This window comes from Leuresthes tenuis, unplaced genomic scaffold, assembly GCF_036924035.1.
Source record: "Leuresthes tenuis unplaced genomic scaffold, fLeuTen1.0.hap1 SCAF_14, whole genome shotgun sequence".
Taxonomy (NCBI): Eukaryota; Metazoa; Chordata; class Actinopteri; order Atheriniformes; family Atherinopsidae; genus Leuresthes; species Leuresthes tenuis.
Genome location: NW_027325368.1, coordinates 8941201 through 8958546, shown reverse-complemented (window position 1 = coordinate 8958546; position 17346 = coordinate 8941201). Strand labels below are relative to the sequence as shown.

General features: G+C 37.7%; 1 protein-coding gene across 1 annotated transcript in view; it reads right to left on the bottom strand.

Annotated features, from left to right (window-relative positions):
• Nucleotides 1-5907: 5907 nt before the first annotated feature.
• LOC140268729 (netrin-G1-like) overlaps nucleotides 5908-17346 on the bottom strand; it is a 62939-nt gene continuing 51500 nt past the window's right edge. The window contains exons 5-7 of the mRNA XM_072363697.1: nucleotides 16001-16027; nucleotides 14638-14682; nucleotides 5908-7989 (exon numbers count right to left, since the gene is read on the bottom strand). Coding sequence (XP_072219798.1) covers nucleotides 7754-7989; nucleotides 14638-14682; nucleotides 16001-16027 — 308 coding nt within the window. The 3' untranslated portion in view covers nucleotides 5908-7753. The remainder of the gene's footprint in view (nucleotides 7990-14637; nucleotides 14683-16000; nucleotides 16028-17346) is intronic.

Genomic DNA, 17346 nt, shown 5'->3' with positions numbered 1-17346 from the left:
CAGCTGTCCTAATTCAGAAATCTGGTTAGTCATTGATGTCTGATTTCACACCATAGAATTTCCACAGAATTGTTTAAAAATGCAGCTTTCAGCATTTCAACATGTTTTAAGCAACTATTGGCTGATACATTTCATAAGTTTCCACGCAAATATCCAAATTTACTTTATTCAAACTGGAGGAATGGGGACATGTTTGGTCCCACTAGTTTAAGAATGCAAAGAGCTTCCAAGGTATTCCATTAGCAGATACTGTTATACTGCCATAGTTACAACTCAACAGCAGTTGTTGAAATGTTAGTTATTTCCTTGTCAGAGGTGTTCAAAATGTGTATGTGTTTCAGGAACACAGAAAGCACAGCATGCCTCACAGCAAGTTCTGAAATTAGTACAAACAGTTTTCTTCAAATATTCAGAAACTTTGGAACAGACTGTGAATGCTATCTTTTATTTATGGACAATGTCACTGTGATACGTAGATATTTTTTTCAAAGGGGTGTTTGGGGCTTGCAGTGCCAATCCCAGCTGGGCTTGATTTGCAATTTAGGTGTGGCACTCAAGGCCAGAAGTGTAGAATTTGGCATTGAGAGGAAAAAAAAATGACGAGAGCTGTGATCATGTGTGACACTGAATAGGATTACCATCTGTAGCTGGAAAGCCGATTGCTGCCCTAGATTGTATTAAAATGAGGGGACATCAGATTGGTTTGTGAACGTGACAAGTATGCAAAAATATTTTAAAGCATTCGTTTTGCTCCAAAATATAAAACCGTCCTGCTTAGAGCTGCCTGCTTTGATTAAATATCTTAGAGTATTTTTTTATTCTATTTTTGCATTATTGTGCTTGTGGTTTGTTTATATAATTTCTCTTTGGGATACATAAGGTGTTTTTTAAATTATTTTTAATTGAATTTAATTTCATGTTTGCATCTTTAATGATACAATGGTAGTTTCAGAAGAACAGATGATATACGATTAAACAACATTTTCCAAATGCTTCAGTGGGATAATGGATGATGACAGAGTGGAAAATATTGCTCCCCTGATGTGTCTGTTGCAAGAACAGAGTATTCAAGGCGAAAAAATTTCAATCATGTTCCAGCAGAGGCAGCTTAGCTTGGTCTTTGTTCTTCTATTGATTCTAGTACACTTGGGTTCTGTGTGCCAAGCCAGAAAACCACCCACCAGCTGTCCTTGCAATGTCAGAGATGTGAATAGCAGCATAAAGCCATATATGACATGCTGCTCTAACTTCTCTATCAGTGCAATATCTGATATGTTGTCACACAAATATAGCTAATAAATTTTCTAAAGCTGGAACTGACAAACTGTTTATGATGGAGAGGACAGACAGTCGGATACCAAGGTTGAATTGGTATTTCTAATGTTTTTTTGCACTAAAAAAACATTGTGTGCATTAAAAATCATGCTAAATTTATGGACGTTGAATGGTAGTTCAACATTGTTTGAAAGACTGTATATAAAAATCAAACATCAAAAAGTCTGCATATACATTTTGCGTGAAGCCAATGAGAAAGTGTTTTAAAGTCAAACTTCAATGATGATTGTCCGGTACTACCTCAAATACATCCAAAACTGTGAATTGTAAATCTTTCTCACATGTCATTATGCTGTCATTGGCTATGTTGATTAATTAATTCATATGTATGTGCCAGTCTTATCTTCAAAAATGATTATTTTATGTCGTATAATCTTTACAATATATAAAGAACTTGATGTTATAGGTAGGAAATGACCAAGCTAGCTTGTATTACAGAACCAAATACTGTAAGGTAACAGATAAGATCACTATCAGATCAATTTACATTCAGTTATGAAGTAAATGAGATCTCTGTTAATCTCTGACCTGCAGTATTATCTCTCTACCTTACCTTTACCTTGCTTTGTTTTTAGTACATTTTAGTTGCAGCTTAAGTTGAGCTTTAATGACTCTTATGACACAAAGCTGTGATACCATGTAAATGGAAGGGTTAATCAGATTAAGAGAATCGGTTTTGCTGTTAATTACCAATATTGAGCCATTGTTTGTTAATATCTAAACATGGCTGAAGATGAAATATTATAGAATAAAGCAGCTCCCGATGACAAGAGTAGATGTGGAATAAAACATGGATAGTCCTAGCCAAATTTAACGTTGCTGTGCCTGGCTCCATGTGCACAATAGATACACTTTTGCATGTCTCCTTTAATTGTTTTTATTGCCCAGTTAAAAAAAAAGTTACATTCATTAAGCGTTACTGTTGAAAGAGCATTGACCATTTTCTTTAACAATAAAAAAATTGTTTGTATTTGACTTCGGGTCCGTTGTTTAGAAGTTTAATAGAATTCATTGTACCTGTGGGGGGATTAAACCCACTTGGTTACACACTTCCATCCCAAACCATAGTATCCCAGAAGAAAATAGATCAGAAACTAATTTGCACACATTCAGGTTACTTGAACAAGATTGAAATTCCCATTAAGGCCTGCTGTTGTCAGCATCTGTAAAGACAAAATGTGGAAGTTAATTTAAATGGAATTGCAGTGATCTGTGGATTCTCCAGCAGCAAAATTAATTTGATCACGTTTTTATTTTAAAATTCAAATTGAAGCTATTTCAGTTTTTTTTTGTGTTACACCATTAATTTTCATGCAAACCATCTGATGGGTTAACTGCATTTCAAGGAGTGATTGCAGACAGTTGTGAGATGGGAGTTTCTTGTTGTTAAAAAGTCACTTTAATCTAACCCAGCATCTATTCAGATGACCATTTTCATAACATGTTATGCATATTAGTTAGTATTAATTTGGTTCATGCAAACATTTTGCTAGGTATAACATTCTTAACTAAATAAATAATGTATATATACAGTATGTATATATATATATTAAATAACTTTTATTTCCAGGCTGCAATCTGTATTGACTCCTTGCGGATGCCTTGCTGTTCAAAGGAATAGAAAGTCTTTATGAAAAATGTTGCTCTCTATATGTAGCCTAGCTCTCATTGTTTGTTTTGTTGCAGTGACACATGAACCAGACGCTTTGGTATGCTTAGTGACAGGGTCAAAGAATACTTTTTCTTACAAACACAGAGATGGAGTATTGAAAAATATGAGGACCTGCAACCACTAACTCGGTTCTCAGCAGCAAATGTTGATAAACGTCCCTGAATTTTCTTGACTTGAGTTGAAGCTGAGCCCTCTTCATATCCCTTGATTTAAAAAAGCCGGGGGAAGAAATATGAACCAGGCCTTCCGCCCCTATTTTTAGCATAAGAATCATTAATATTCAAATGTTTTGGAAAATACGAAAGGCAGAGAGATTCAATATAGTGACATTCATTACAAATGCAGAGCATTAGTTCTATTTACAATGCTGAATGACAGATATGTTTTAGCCTTCTGTCCCATAACAGAGCCAATTTGTGCTTGAGTTCTGCTTCTGGGCATCACATCGAGCTAAATATTGATATTGATTTACTAATAGGCTGAATGCTTTAGTCATGTTGCTCAGCCTCCTCTCTCCCAGATACTGAATACCCCATGTCTTCTGTTATGTAACTTTGTGTTTGTGCCACCAGTGCTGACAGCGGCAGAACACAAAGATTGCTTGTGTCTAAAAGTGCCCTCCTGATACCCCCTCCTGAGTCTCAGATGTGAAAGGCGGAAGGACAAGTAACTGCTGTGACCCAGAACAGTAGGGTACATAACTGGTGAATAAAATCTGGTCTTGTCTTTATGCTATGAATGTGACCTCTCAGAAAAAAAAGAAAGCCTCATGCTGCACTTTCTACAAAACCAAACCAAAGAATTAATAACATGAAATGTGCCACTGCTGACAAATACAAGCAATTTATAGTTGTTTATCTTAGCATCTGAGCACTTTTTTGTGTAACTTCAGGTTAAGAAAACCAAACAAAATCAATGGTAAAAAGAATCATTACAAATATGTCCCAATATTCAGTTATCGAGCAATCAATGGACAAAACATGAATTCATTCCAAAGCTCAAAGGCAACAGCTTTACATCAACTTCTATGACTTATCCCCTTTATTTATTAAGCTTCTTAATGCTTTGGTTGACATCCTGAATCAACCAACATACCTAAAATTTCAGTATACTTCAGTTTGATTGTATCGGCTCTCCTGCATGCCACAAACTTTGGAGATTATCGACCTGTTCTCCTCACATACTGATAACTTCTGAAGGAGCTCGATTTCTCGAGCTGGTGATCTAACAGTCACAGAACGCATTGCCATGAAAATATGGAAAATGTCCTTCTAGCTTTCTGCACTGAGATTTATTCTTATTGAGTTTAATCGCAGAATGAGGATGTTTTCATGACCTTGTCCAAGTGCTTTTATTGTCTAACCTTGATCAAGTAGTTCTACTGGTAATGAAGAAGTATAGAGTGAAAAAAGTCACAAGTGAAAAACAACAGTGTCAAGGATGAACTTGGCCATAAGTCACAATCTAGAGAGTCAGGTATTTATCCCTTTCCTCCCCTTCAAATTGTGGTATTTGTCGATTATCTGGTACAGCAGAACAACATTTCCTTGTCACCATGTACTGTTGGTGCAGTTGTTGTATTCCTTAATGCTCCAGAAGGGTAACTGGCATCATGAGGCAGTTCCCTCATGTTCTATTGTTGAAAACTAATGCAAGGGCAATATGAGATGAGTTAGGAGTGAGAATGTGTTGAGATGAATGATCCTCAAGTGCTTAAAAAACGTATATGTTATGAAAATTGCGGATATCATATTCCCTCATTGCTCCAGCACCCCTGCACCTCCAAACAAGAGACAGCAGCATGCATGGAAAGGCTTCTACTAAAAGACTGCATTGGGACTATGATCCAGATCTCACTAATGTCTCTGGAGAGTGTGGTTTTAATTTTGCCGCAGGCATAAACTGGTAGTCAAAAATAAACAGAGGGTCTGGGTGTGACTCTGGCTCTGGTACTTATCTAGCTTTAACCACAGTGAGGAAGATTAAAGTGGGACTCCTGGTATCTTACATCTGGGAAATTTTCCCATGTGTGAACATGTTCAACACATCAAATGGGATTTATTAGAAGGCACAGAGTTGTTAATGGTTCTAATAAGCAAATTGTCAAATTGTACAGGAACAAGCTGTGTAGTGGTCAGATAACCACTGTGAGTGGGTGGGAGCAAGGTTGAGAAAACAGTTCCGTCCATGGCTTTAGCTGCAAGAAGAAAGTTACCGCTCTCTAAAGAGAACATTGCTGTCCATCAGCCATTTCACAAAGATTATGTTGGAGAGCCGGCTAAAGGAAAACACTGTATTCTAACAGAAGAACCTTATTCCATCTTTAATACACAGTTCTGGTATTGTCATAGTTTGGGCCTATTTTAGTGGATCTGGGCCAGGACAACTTCCAATCACTGAAGAAGTGGTGAACTCTGAAGGCAAATTGTAAAGGAAAGTAACTGATAGAAAGAAAATACTGCACAGTCGTTCCCAGTTATTAATCTCAAGTACTAACTTAACAAGTGCTTACTTGCTCCTCAGCTTAATTAGTTCTTACCATAGTCATTGCCATTTTCAGAAACTAAAGTTAGCTTGGTACACACAAACTTGGTAACATGTGCAGCTTGCTGCAGCAAATAAGCAAATAGTAAATCCATTCCATTAAGTCTTTTTAATTGTGAAAGAATGGTTCAGTGAGAGCAAAAACAGGAGAGAGGGAACTCAGGCAGTTGTGTAAGTCTATAAAACCAACTTTACATTTTGATGTCCGTATCAGTCAGTTTAGAGCCATGCTTTTCCACCTTTTTTAGGGTCATCCAAATGCACCTAAACTGGAGGGAGTACTTTGTCCTCAAAACAGCCCAGATAGAGTCCTAAAATTAAGTAGTTCCTGTGGTCAAAACATGCACAAGCACACAGACACTGACGTTATTAATTTATTTTCTACATTAAATTATTTGACAATCACATAGCTGCTTCTTGTGTTTTCTTCTTCAGATTAATGCTGATCATCGGCTTTTGTTTTTCTCCTCCAAATATTTCATTTGTTAATTCAGAAATAACATCCATCCCTTGCAATTTACACAGTGGACTGACCTATTACAAATGTTATTCTAGTTTCCAAAACAAGACTTTCGGTTAAAAAAGGCTTCTTCTCTCCATCATACAGTGTCATTTAATGAGAGGCACTTACATTAAACTCTAGCCCAATAAGGTGTTTCAAGACAACCTCGGGGGTAAAATTAATCTCTCAAATGAAATGGGTCTCAGTTCTGAATATGTCACCTAGTGGGATGTGACTTCATTTCTATTCATTGACCCTCCGTGAATTAAAGCTCATTTTCTGAACATGTAGCTTTGCGGTGGCTCCCGCAGCAGGATGCAGGCTTTCAACCATACCAGCCCAGAAAACCTTCCCCTCTTCCCATTTGATTCGAGGATTAGATGTGATTACAGATTTGTGCTGGACAACCTCTGCAGCAGCCGTGCAATCTCCTTTTCTCTTTTTGTAAAATTTACATAGGGTTGATGGGATTTTGGCTTGATGCCTCTGATTCACCGTCATTTCACGAGCAGAGCAGGGACGTGCTACAGCACAGGCTGATATATTCTTGTCAGCTATTGGTGCTTCAGTGAAACGGTCAATGATTGGAATTGATAGCTTTTAAAGATGCTTTAAAATGACATTCAGCTGTTGTCACTGGCTTGCACCTATCTACAAACGACACACAATTTAATTCTAGACATCATGTGTCAAATATTATGTTACTACTTAATAAAATAACTACTATTCAACAACAAGACAAAGACATTTTTACTTTTGCGCTTTGGTGGAAGTGTATTGTGTGAGTGCGTATGTAAACAGTTCTGACAGCATCTCTCAAAAGTAGAGAACCAGGTGCCACACAAGCAAAGAAATAATACAACCAATATCCTTACTTACTTATAGTCCACATCTACTTTAGGACAGGCCAGCAGCAATAGAAAACAAGTAATACATCTTTTTGTTTTGCGTAGTCATGAAAATATCTGTTTTATACAAAATTAAATACAGTTACAGTATGTTACAACTTTTTTTTCTCATACAGGTGAGATCAAGCAAGACTACAAAGCCTCTGAAAAAGCAAATAAAGTTCTAGATGGATACTTCTAAGGGGGGATCGATCAATAGTAATACATCTGCAGCATTTAGCAAAACAAAGGACACCTTTGAGCAAAGTAAAATCACCAGGATCACTAAAGCGCAGGAAGGGGAAAGTGAGGGAAAAGGGGAACAATGAAGGAAAGCAGGAAAATAGAAGAAGAGGGTAACAAGTTAGAAACGAGGCAGTGAGGCAAGATGTTTTAAGATGTATCTGTCCACACTATTTTTTTTCCTAATAACTTCCGATTATATTTAGAAATCATGTGTCTAGTTTTGTACAGTTTGCCTTCAGCTTGTGGCTTTACAGTCCGCATTTAATAGACTATTAGACAATGACAAAATCACAAAGCAAGGGCACCAACAGTTTCCTCTGTGAAGTTATAAAACAACAGTGTCTTTCCCAAGCCTTTCATAAATATTTCTATCCTTCAGTATTACATATCAGTGCACAGCCTGTTGCACTATCACCCACCACCGTGGCCTTGGATATACAAAAGAGTTGCTTATATCGTATGCTGAGTACATTGTCCACACATTCTTTGTTATTCATGTCCAGGTTGAAAGTTCAGTCTCAGCATTTGTGGTCTTAGGGTTTTGGTTTAGGATTTGGTTCATGTCTCTCACCAGAGGGAAACAATCGATAGCGTGAGCACTACAATAGAAAGAATAAGGTGGTGGCCTATGGGGTGATGATGGAGCACTGCCCGTCCAGACAACTCATCACACTCTCCGGGACCCTGGCAGCGAGCTCTCTCACACAGGACACCTGTGAAGCCAGGGGCACAGTGGCAACGCTGATGGTGGTGGCAAGTGCCGCCATTCTGACAGCGCAGCATTGCGTTGTCACACACCCGAGCTATGGAGACAAAGCAGAAAGGGCAGGGGAGACAGGAAGGCGTGATTAATAGATCACTCAGTGATAGGGACGGCAGAGAACATCAACAGACAGGTTCACAGGGCACAAGCTGCCTCTTTCTGTCCTGTCTGCATCTCTCTGCATCCTCATTGTGCAGCAGACACATTAGGAAAGGTGAAGTCAAGGACATCAAACAGTTTTTAAAAAGGAATTGGGATGCAGTTAAATACATTTTAGAACACAGCCAACTGTGCGTGAAAACACATCCGGTGAATGGCTGTTTATGACAAAAACAGATATTTTTATGGATTTTGAGGTATTTTCAGAAGCATCAGAGGGACTTCAGAGCAAATCATATTGGCAAAACAAAAGAGCAAATAGGGCATGGCACTGATGAGATGAAATTAATGATCAGTGAATCAAAGGATGCCAGAATATTGTGAGAAAGCCCCTCTGTGCTGAGGACAGAAGAAGAGACAGGGGAGAAGACTTGGGATGAACACCTGGCGCCATCAAACCACCACAACCTTTGATATGCAAATAGGCATTTGCTGGTAATTCACCAGTTGCTGTTATTTTCTTTTCGAAGCCAACCTAACAATAAACAATACAACATTGTCAGGAAAAAAAGGATGGAATCTCCAGGACTGAATTGTTTTAGAGGCAATAAAATATTTCTTTGTTTTGATCTAGACAGATAAGGACTACATAAGCTAATATTCACATTTCCAGACAAAAACTCACGACTCAATTATCCCAGGAAGCCTTTCTACTAGCAGAGGTGAAATCTGGGAAGAGGTAATATTTGCACAGAGATTTCAGAGTAATTGGATATCTCTTCCTGCATAAATAGTAATCACATTTTTGGTTTTCGGTAATGTGGCTCATGCATCAGAATAAAGTGAACAAATAATCATTTCTCATGCCAAAACTGATTAAGAAGGCGTTGATATTGCATCTAACTTAATAATATTCCCTCTTATTTCACTTAGACACCATTGCTATTATGTGCTTGAATGGAAACTCCACCTGTGGATACAGGGCTCTGTTTTCGGTATGGGATTTTGTAGTTTATGGTTTTGGTAGGTGGACTTTCCCTGCCCTGACTGCTTCTATTTTTGACAATCTTGAGAGATTTGTTGTGATGGCCTTGTTGTGGTAAACTATTTTTATGTGTTTAGAAATTTAAAAATGCTATGATCATAAAGGCAAATATTAAAGTACAGTCAAACCAGTTACTTAAAATGCAACACACTCTACTGAGTGTACTGTGTTACATCAACTTACATCAACTGTGATAGATTCTTGTTTGTGTCACTCTTAAACACCAGTAAAATAATAAATGAGTATAGCAAGTACTCTTCAAATCAGAAACTGACAGAAAACCTGACATTGATGTTTAAAAAATATTGCTTTTTCCCTTCACAAAATTTGGAACAATTTGATCACATCTAAAATCAGAGAATAGACAAGCTACAATACTAAGCGTTAGTCTGGACATTATAAGATGATGTTCAGACTACATGTCATGGTTAGGAGGCTGTTCAGACGCCATGGTCGGGATGTACCTGCCCATCTCTAATACAGATATGATGCAGATATATATATACACTCACTGGCCACTTTATTAGGTACACCTGTTCAATTGCTTGTTAACACAAATAACTAATCAGCCAATCACATGGTAGCAACACATGCATTTATGCATGTGGAGGTGGTCAAGACAACTTGCGGAAGTTCACACCAAGCATCAGAATGGGGGAGAAAGGGGATTCAAGTTACTTTGAGTGGTTGTTGGTGCCAGACAGGCTGGTCTGAGTATTTCAGAAAATGCTGATCTGCTGGGATTTTAACGCACAACCATCTCTAGGGTTTAGAGAGAATGGTCCGAAAAAGAGATAATATCCAGTGAACGGCAGTTGTGTGTACGAAAATACCTTGTTGCTGTGAGAGGTCAGAGGAGAATGGGCAGACTGGTTCGAGATGATAGGAAGGCATCAGTAACTCAAATAACCACTCGTTACAACCAAGGAATGCAGAATACCATCTCTGAACATACAACACATCAAACCTTGAAAAAGGTGGGCTACAGCAGCAGAAGACCACACAGGGTGCCACTCCATCAGCTAACAACAGGAAACTGACAATACAATATAGGCTCACCAAAATTGGACAATAGAAGATTGGAAAAACGGTGCCTGGTCTGATGAGTCTTGATTTCAGCTGTGACACTGAGTCGCAGTCGGATTAGTGGCATAAACGGAACGGAAGTTTAATTTCCACTAACGCGTTTACGGAAATTTACTTTGTTCACGCAAAATCAGCTTTTTAGCAATATTAACGTGTGCACGTTCTATAGATATGTCAAACTTAATGCGTTAACAGATAGATACATATATATATATATACGTATATATTTACAATTAATTAATTGATTTTGACAATGACTATATAAGTCACAGACAAGTGAGAAATACAGAACATCTTTTCCCGCTCACATGTAGTTCTGATAATGTGTAAAGTGACATGAGATGGAAAGTTACTTAATTGTTTGCACTTAATCAAATATAGCTAATTAAGCTAACCCTAACCTGATTGTTGCCCACTTCTGATGGTTAATAATATTAACATTTTACTTTCAAAAAGTGTCTGCATGCATGAAAATGGACTCCTGAATTATGGCTTCCTTCGATCTCATCCTCAGTGGGTTCAAACATTAATGGCCCTCTCGATTCCAGTCAGTGATGTCTAATCAGTTTTCTATTTTGTTTTTCATTTCAGCAGCTAATGGAAAACACCTGCTCAGGGTGTTTTTGAAAAGCGTTCTATGGGATCAGCTGAGTCTCAGTTGTCTGATCAACACATTAACATTGCTGACTGTAAGCAAAAGACGTTCTCTGCGTCTTCCGAAAGACCCTAAGGACAACAGTCTCACTAAAAGCATCTGTTGCCTCAATTAGTGGTTTAAGTTTGCAGTGTCTTGTGCTGGCAGGCCTCTGCTGTGTGCTGTCATTATAAGACACAGATGGAAACTTTAAACTTTATACTAGATGGAGTACAATGCAATTTAGTGCTTTTTTTAACATTTGTTGAGATGATTTTTAAAAAAAATTTAGATTAATCACAGCATGATGACTTTACAGAAAACAGATTTTAGAAAATTCAGCTGAGTTTTTCATTTCATCGATCCACTTCTGTTTTCTGAAATCCAGGTGTGAATTCATCGTTGAATTTTCGGCCACACTTGTGTTGTGTTCATTGAAATGTTTTGTTTTATTGTTGGGTTTCGTCCAGTGCCGTTGTGTTGTGCAATCACAGCGGCTATAGTAACACCTGAGATAGTTGTCGTTATACTTTTAAAAAAGCCAGTCTTGAAGAACATAAAACCATCCATAGCAAAGCAGCAAAGCGTGTCATGTCTACTTTTGGCACTTCCTGTCGATAACGTTTGAAAAAGAGGCCTACTGCTTGTTTTGGACTCAAAGTTGAAATATTTAATGACATCATTAGAGAGGTTTTGCATTAGGTTTTGGAAAGCCTTAAAACAGAGAGCATTACATGACTGTTTTGCCAACTAACTGCAGTCCACTAAACTTGATGTTTAAAATCAGTGGACTGCTCCTTTAATAATGCATCACGATATACAATTTATTCATACATTTGAGTCTGCAAATTTGCTTGTGTGGCATCATTCACTCTTGCACTTGTGCTGGCAGAGAATGAGGACAGAGCAATTCCAGTCCTTCCAGCGAACTCTCCATAGACATATGTGTGCCTCACACCTCTGTCAGATGTGCGACATTTCAACATTATAACTGTTGTGACAGATCCATCCTCAGGCTTTCACGTTGGATGAAGCAACAGGGAGAAAATTCTCCACAGCAACAGCACAACAGTGACAGGAAGGACACGTAGCTGATGCAATTGGAATGAGTGTTTTAAATGTCATTTTTTCTTGCACTCCACTTTGCTCACATATAAAATATTTTTATTGTGCCTACTGCAAAACAACATTTTTTACAGCAACTTCTGTCTTCTGTGGGGCTCTGGTACTTTTTGGACACTTTCTAAATGTCCAAAATGCACTTGTGTAGTTCTCTAATAATCTCATCTCACTCAATTCTTGATGTCCTCTGATATCATGTCACTGAAATGTCTAAGATACAGAAAATCAGAGGAAGATAACAAGTTGAAAGTCAGAAATCAGTGGCCTGGATAGTAGCTCCTGTCATTCTTTTTGTAAAAGATCTAGATCTTGTGTGGTGGAAGGAGGTTCTGCAATATACACGGTAAACCTTGTTCAATGCATAATTTCATATAAACAAAATGGATTTGACAAGTAATGAGTCTCATCCATGGAGCTTGAAAGGAAATATATACGATCCCAAAGACCCAGCAGAGACACTGGCAGATTAATTGAACTACATGTAAAAACTAAAATGAAATCATATTCACAATAATGAAGTTAATATTTAAAGTCCTTCACAACTATGCCAACACAATTAATTATAACTGGAGACACTTCTCAGATACAGGATCTGCTAATTATATGCTAGGAGCTTGAATAGTGTTGCTTCAATTACAGTGGATCAATATCCATGACGTCAGTGTAAGCTGAAACTTGCATTCGGCCTCGCCTCCTCTTATCACATTAACATGCAGACTTCATCATTAGTCCACGATCCAAGGCTCTGGAGTTCAATATGAAGCGTCAGTTTCATAGCACAGCACTTGGCAGTGGTGGGGATACAATACCACATCTGCAGACAGAACGGTCTGGCTTTCCCTTTTACTCAAGTGTTGCATTATTTGATGCAAGTCAAGTCAAAACCAGAGGACATTTTTAATTGGAAAAACTAATTTTTCTAAAGTAAACTATGCACTGCAGAACAGTCTGAAATGACACAATACAGAGTTTTGAAAAAATGAATAAAAATGATTAGTAAATACTTTTAAATCATGTGAAAAATAACACACACCTCTAAGGTTTATGGATCAAGACATAATAAAAAACTCATCTGAGCCTGTTCAATGAAACAGGTTCAACATATCCAAGGTATCTTTAAATAATTTGGCTTATACCTTACAATGTAGTAAGGGCAGTAGTAAAGTAATTTTTCACACAGTGCTTCTGTATTTGGGCTTTGCTTTGTTAAATAATTCATGACATTGTGTAATATCCCCTGTGTTGTCAATCTAAGGTTTTATATACCTAATCTAAGTTTGTTTTTCTCTCCTTATGTGTAAAATCTTAGTATAAAAAGAGAGTGTGCTTTCTTTTTCACGTGACTCTACTTAATTATATCTGAATTAGATTTATGCCACCTGAATGAAATGCACTCGGTTGGCTTCACACAAAAAGGAGATTAATAAGGCTTGCCTCGTTTTGTCAAAAGTAAAACGTCTATCACTTATTAAGCTTGCCTGTTTGGCATTTACAGCTGTTTATCAGCAAACAAACAGGACACATTAACTCCCTTCAGTCTCAGTCTCTTTAAATAGACTCTTTGTAAAAACAATTTGCAATGAACCAAAACACAATGTTTTAATTGCTGATTTCAATGTTAAGGAAGCCAACTAATGTCATGGCATATCTTACTAAAATGCTTGATAAAAACTTGAAGACCTGCATTATTGTAATTACTAATGTCCATACTCATTTACTGTGAATGTTCAACAATCACACCATTCAAACAGAAATCAGGCTGATATTTTATCTGCCTATAACTGGGTTATTGTACAAAGGGTGATAGTTTAAGTGAATTAATGAATTATAGTAATAAATTTGTTAAAAATACACATTTCGCACCAAATGATTTTGACTGCCATCATCTTCTTAAATGTTGTGTTTACAGCAACAGCTAGTGCACCTATGCAAAAGATACTTGTGAAATTGGTATATCATTGAATTAGATTGATTATATTCTCTAACTACGTGTGGAAATGATGGAGATCAAATCAAACCACAAAGCCAAAATGAGTTTTAATTCAGTAAAGTGCTGTAAATGGCTGTTTTCTGTTGGTAAAGAATACTGGATTAGTTTTATAGACGCTCAGATTTGTGAGTCCGCAAAAGTAAAAAAAAAAAAAAAAAGAAAACTCCTTTGATTGTGGAAATCCTCAAAGTCTTCCTTTAATTTTTTTCTCTCTTGGTTGTGAGAGCAGTGGTGCAGACACGACTTAGCACTCACTACACAGGATATCTGGGCCTGAGGATTAGCTGGAGATAGCTGGAGATCAATCTACATAAACCCCCCTGGAGCCTCTTCTCTCCTTCCTTCTCCTTTCCTGCTTTTCCTTTTCTTTTTTTTACCTCGCAAAGAAGGCAGAAAGGGTGCGCCCCCAGAGAGCATTCTGGGTAATTAAAAAGAGGGCACGATCAAAGAGGTTAGGAGGCTGTGGACTTGGTGATCATGAGACATGTGGTCCATTCCCTGCAGTGCTCTCACAACAAAAGGTTTGCCTTGTAAGGACCAGCGTGTGTTAGTGTGCAGGCAGGATGAAAGTGAACTCTGGCAAAACAACCAACAGAATTCTGCTATTTCCATATTACACTTTTTTTTTCCTTCAAAACGCCAATCAGTAAGCTGTCAATTCTTTCTATGTATTGACAATACCAAGCTGAAATTACAAAGCCTATAAGCCTACCTTGGTTACGATTTGCAACACCAAGAGATGAGGCATTTGCTCGATCTGTGTAAAAATGGGAAAAGTCATATATTACACTGGGTTGTCATATAATTCATGCTGTTATGTTGTTAAAGCACAGCGGTAGCATGCATAGACTCTGGATTTTTACAATAATGACTTTTGTCTCACCTGATTAAACTCAAGAATTATTGGAAACTTTCTGCCTCACATTTGGGCTTGTAGATAAGCTAATATACAGATAGAAAATAATGCATGCAGCCTCTATGAATTTTTCACAAGACAAAGGCAGAGAGGTCTATGCATGGTAGCTGCTGTTGTTATTCAGTGTATGGAGTCACCTTCAGGCATCAACATGCATAGGGATGCACGGCTGGAACCAGGCCCTCATAAAGAACATTTTCTCTTTTCCATTGCTCCAGGCACACATCTGTGTGTGTGTGTGCATGTATGTGTCTGTGTGCTATGAGCAAATATTCTAGTGTGTAAAGGGGAAATTGTTCTCTCTTGTGCTAATACGTCGGCCAAACATGCAGGACTCCTGCAACGTTATATGAACTATCAAATCGAGTAAACAATGCCAGTATTTTTGCACATTTTTGCTGCGTTACAACAGATTCCATCCTAATAAACTATTTATTCCTAATCAAATCATGATGAGCTTTGATAATTCAATATTGCACTAAAAGTAATGACAACACAACACCTTAAAACTATTTTTTTTGCATTTATTTCCGAACAGTAAGAATGTCATAAAGCCTAACCAGACTATGGCTTTTCAACACACCATTTCTAAAGCTCCACTGTAATGGAAATAACTGTTCACTGATTTATTTTGAAGTGGAAGTGAAAACTGTTTTTCATTCACTTGCCAGAGGGTCAAAAAGTATAAAACAAGTTTGGCATGAATGCAAAACTGTTAGTAGGAATGTGAGGTTTAAATTGTTAATTGTATGTTGGCCAAAACTTGAGAAATCAGTTATTACCCTCTAAGGATTGTTTCTGGGATGAGAAAATTCTTATTGTATAAGAAAAATGTTTCCTTAATTTAAAGAACTTTCGGAGAATTATTGCAAAAAGTACAGTTCAAATTCCTTTCGTAACTGCATTGGAGAAAAGTGAAGCGTCCTCACTCCATGCATCAGTTCTCATCCTTTGATAAAAGTGGAATGAAGATGAAATGCTACAATTAAGCCTTGTTAGAACTGATTTGTTTTCTACTGTGGAAAACATGCTGATCAGTGGATATGGTAACATATGGCACAATTTCTCACACCAACATCAACAGTCAAACAAGTGTTAGTCATGGGAAAAAGAGGAAGCTGTTAGTCAACATGCCAATTGAAAAGCTTGATTAACTTACGCACTGGTCCGTGATTACTGGGAATGCCTGTGGAAAGAGCAAAGAAAGAACGTTTCATTCAAGCACCAGCTTATTTCATCTTACTCCTGTAACTTTAGTCCTGAAATTGCACTTGATGCATTTCGATGGAGTTGTTTGCACTGAAAAAGCCCACCAACACAACACTTATCCATTTGGTGTCGGCTGTGTCCACTGATTAGCAGCAGCTATGGCTCTGCAGAGAGCCTGACCATCACATGGTCCCATACCCGCCTTCTGCTGATGATAATAACAGGTATGCCAGTGACAGAATGTCAACAGAATCCAAACTGTTGATTTGAAAAAATAAGTCTTTCCATCTGTGTTTTTATTCATATTTAGAATGGAAGTTGTTATTCTCATCTGCTATTGTCTGTTTTCTGTGTTTATCCATTTTCTACACCAACTTTGAAACAGTGAATGCATAAATAAAGCGTTTCTAAATTTATAATTTCACTTTAGAAATAAGAAGCTTCTACAGGCATTGTCAGGTCAGTATTATTTCAAACATGTTGAAAGGAGAGCTAAAAATCAAAGTCAACTAAAGAATAACAGTGATCATGTTTATCCTTAATCGAAAAAACTCTAATGCTCAGAGAGCTGTCTCACCTGACTTTAAATCAATGAGAACAGACTGAAAGATAGAAAAAAAATGAATATATAGGCACTGACTCACGACTGCCTGTGAGCAGGAGCCAACTTTAGCAACTCTGCAGGCTCTGTATAATCAGTGTCTGGCTGTGGATTTACCATCTTTGCATTGTGCAATCGTCACCTTCAGCCATCCTTAAACTACAATCAATGCAATTTCTGATCCCCCTCCCAAGTTTGATCTTCTTTGTCTTTTGTGATTATGTTTGGGGTTTTCATATTGTTTGTATCCCATTCAGCACTTCATTACCAGTTAGGGGCTGTCACAACAATGGTTGGCATGAGCACAACACTCCAGCCGCCAGAAAAGCACAGATTTTAAGCTCCAGTTTGCATGCCTGTGAGCAAGCCCCGGTAAACAATAGTTTGTCTTTTGTGAGGAATGGAGGGCAAACAATATTGCCCTTTGGAGGCAAAACACATTTTACAGTCTGATCAAACTCACAGCTCCAGCCCTTCTTAACCTGTGAACCTGCTTTGGAACACAAGATGAGTTGATGCTCCCTGCAAAGTGGACTGTCAACATAATTCTTGGAGTGATTCCTCTTCTTCTCAGGAGGCAACCTACAGATATTTATTTGCCTTTTTCAAGAAAACCTTAAATTTGAATCTTTCTCTGAATCACTCCCGTTATCTGAACGCTATGGCCTATAGCAACACCATTTTGGCTCTTATTT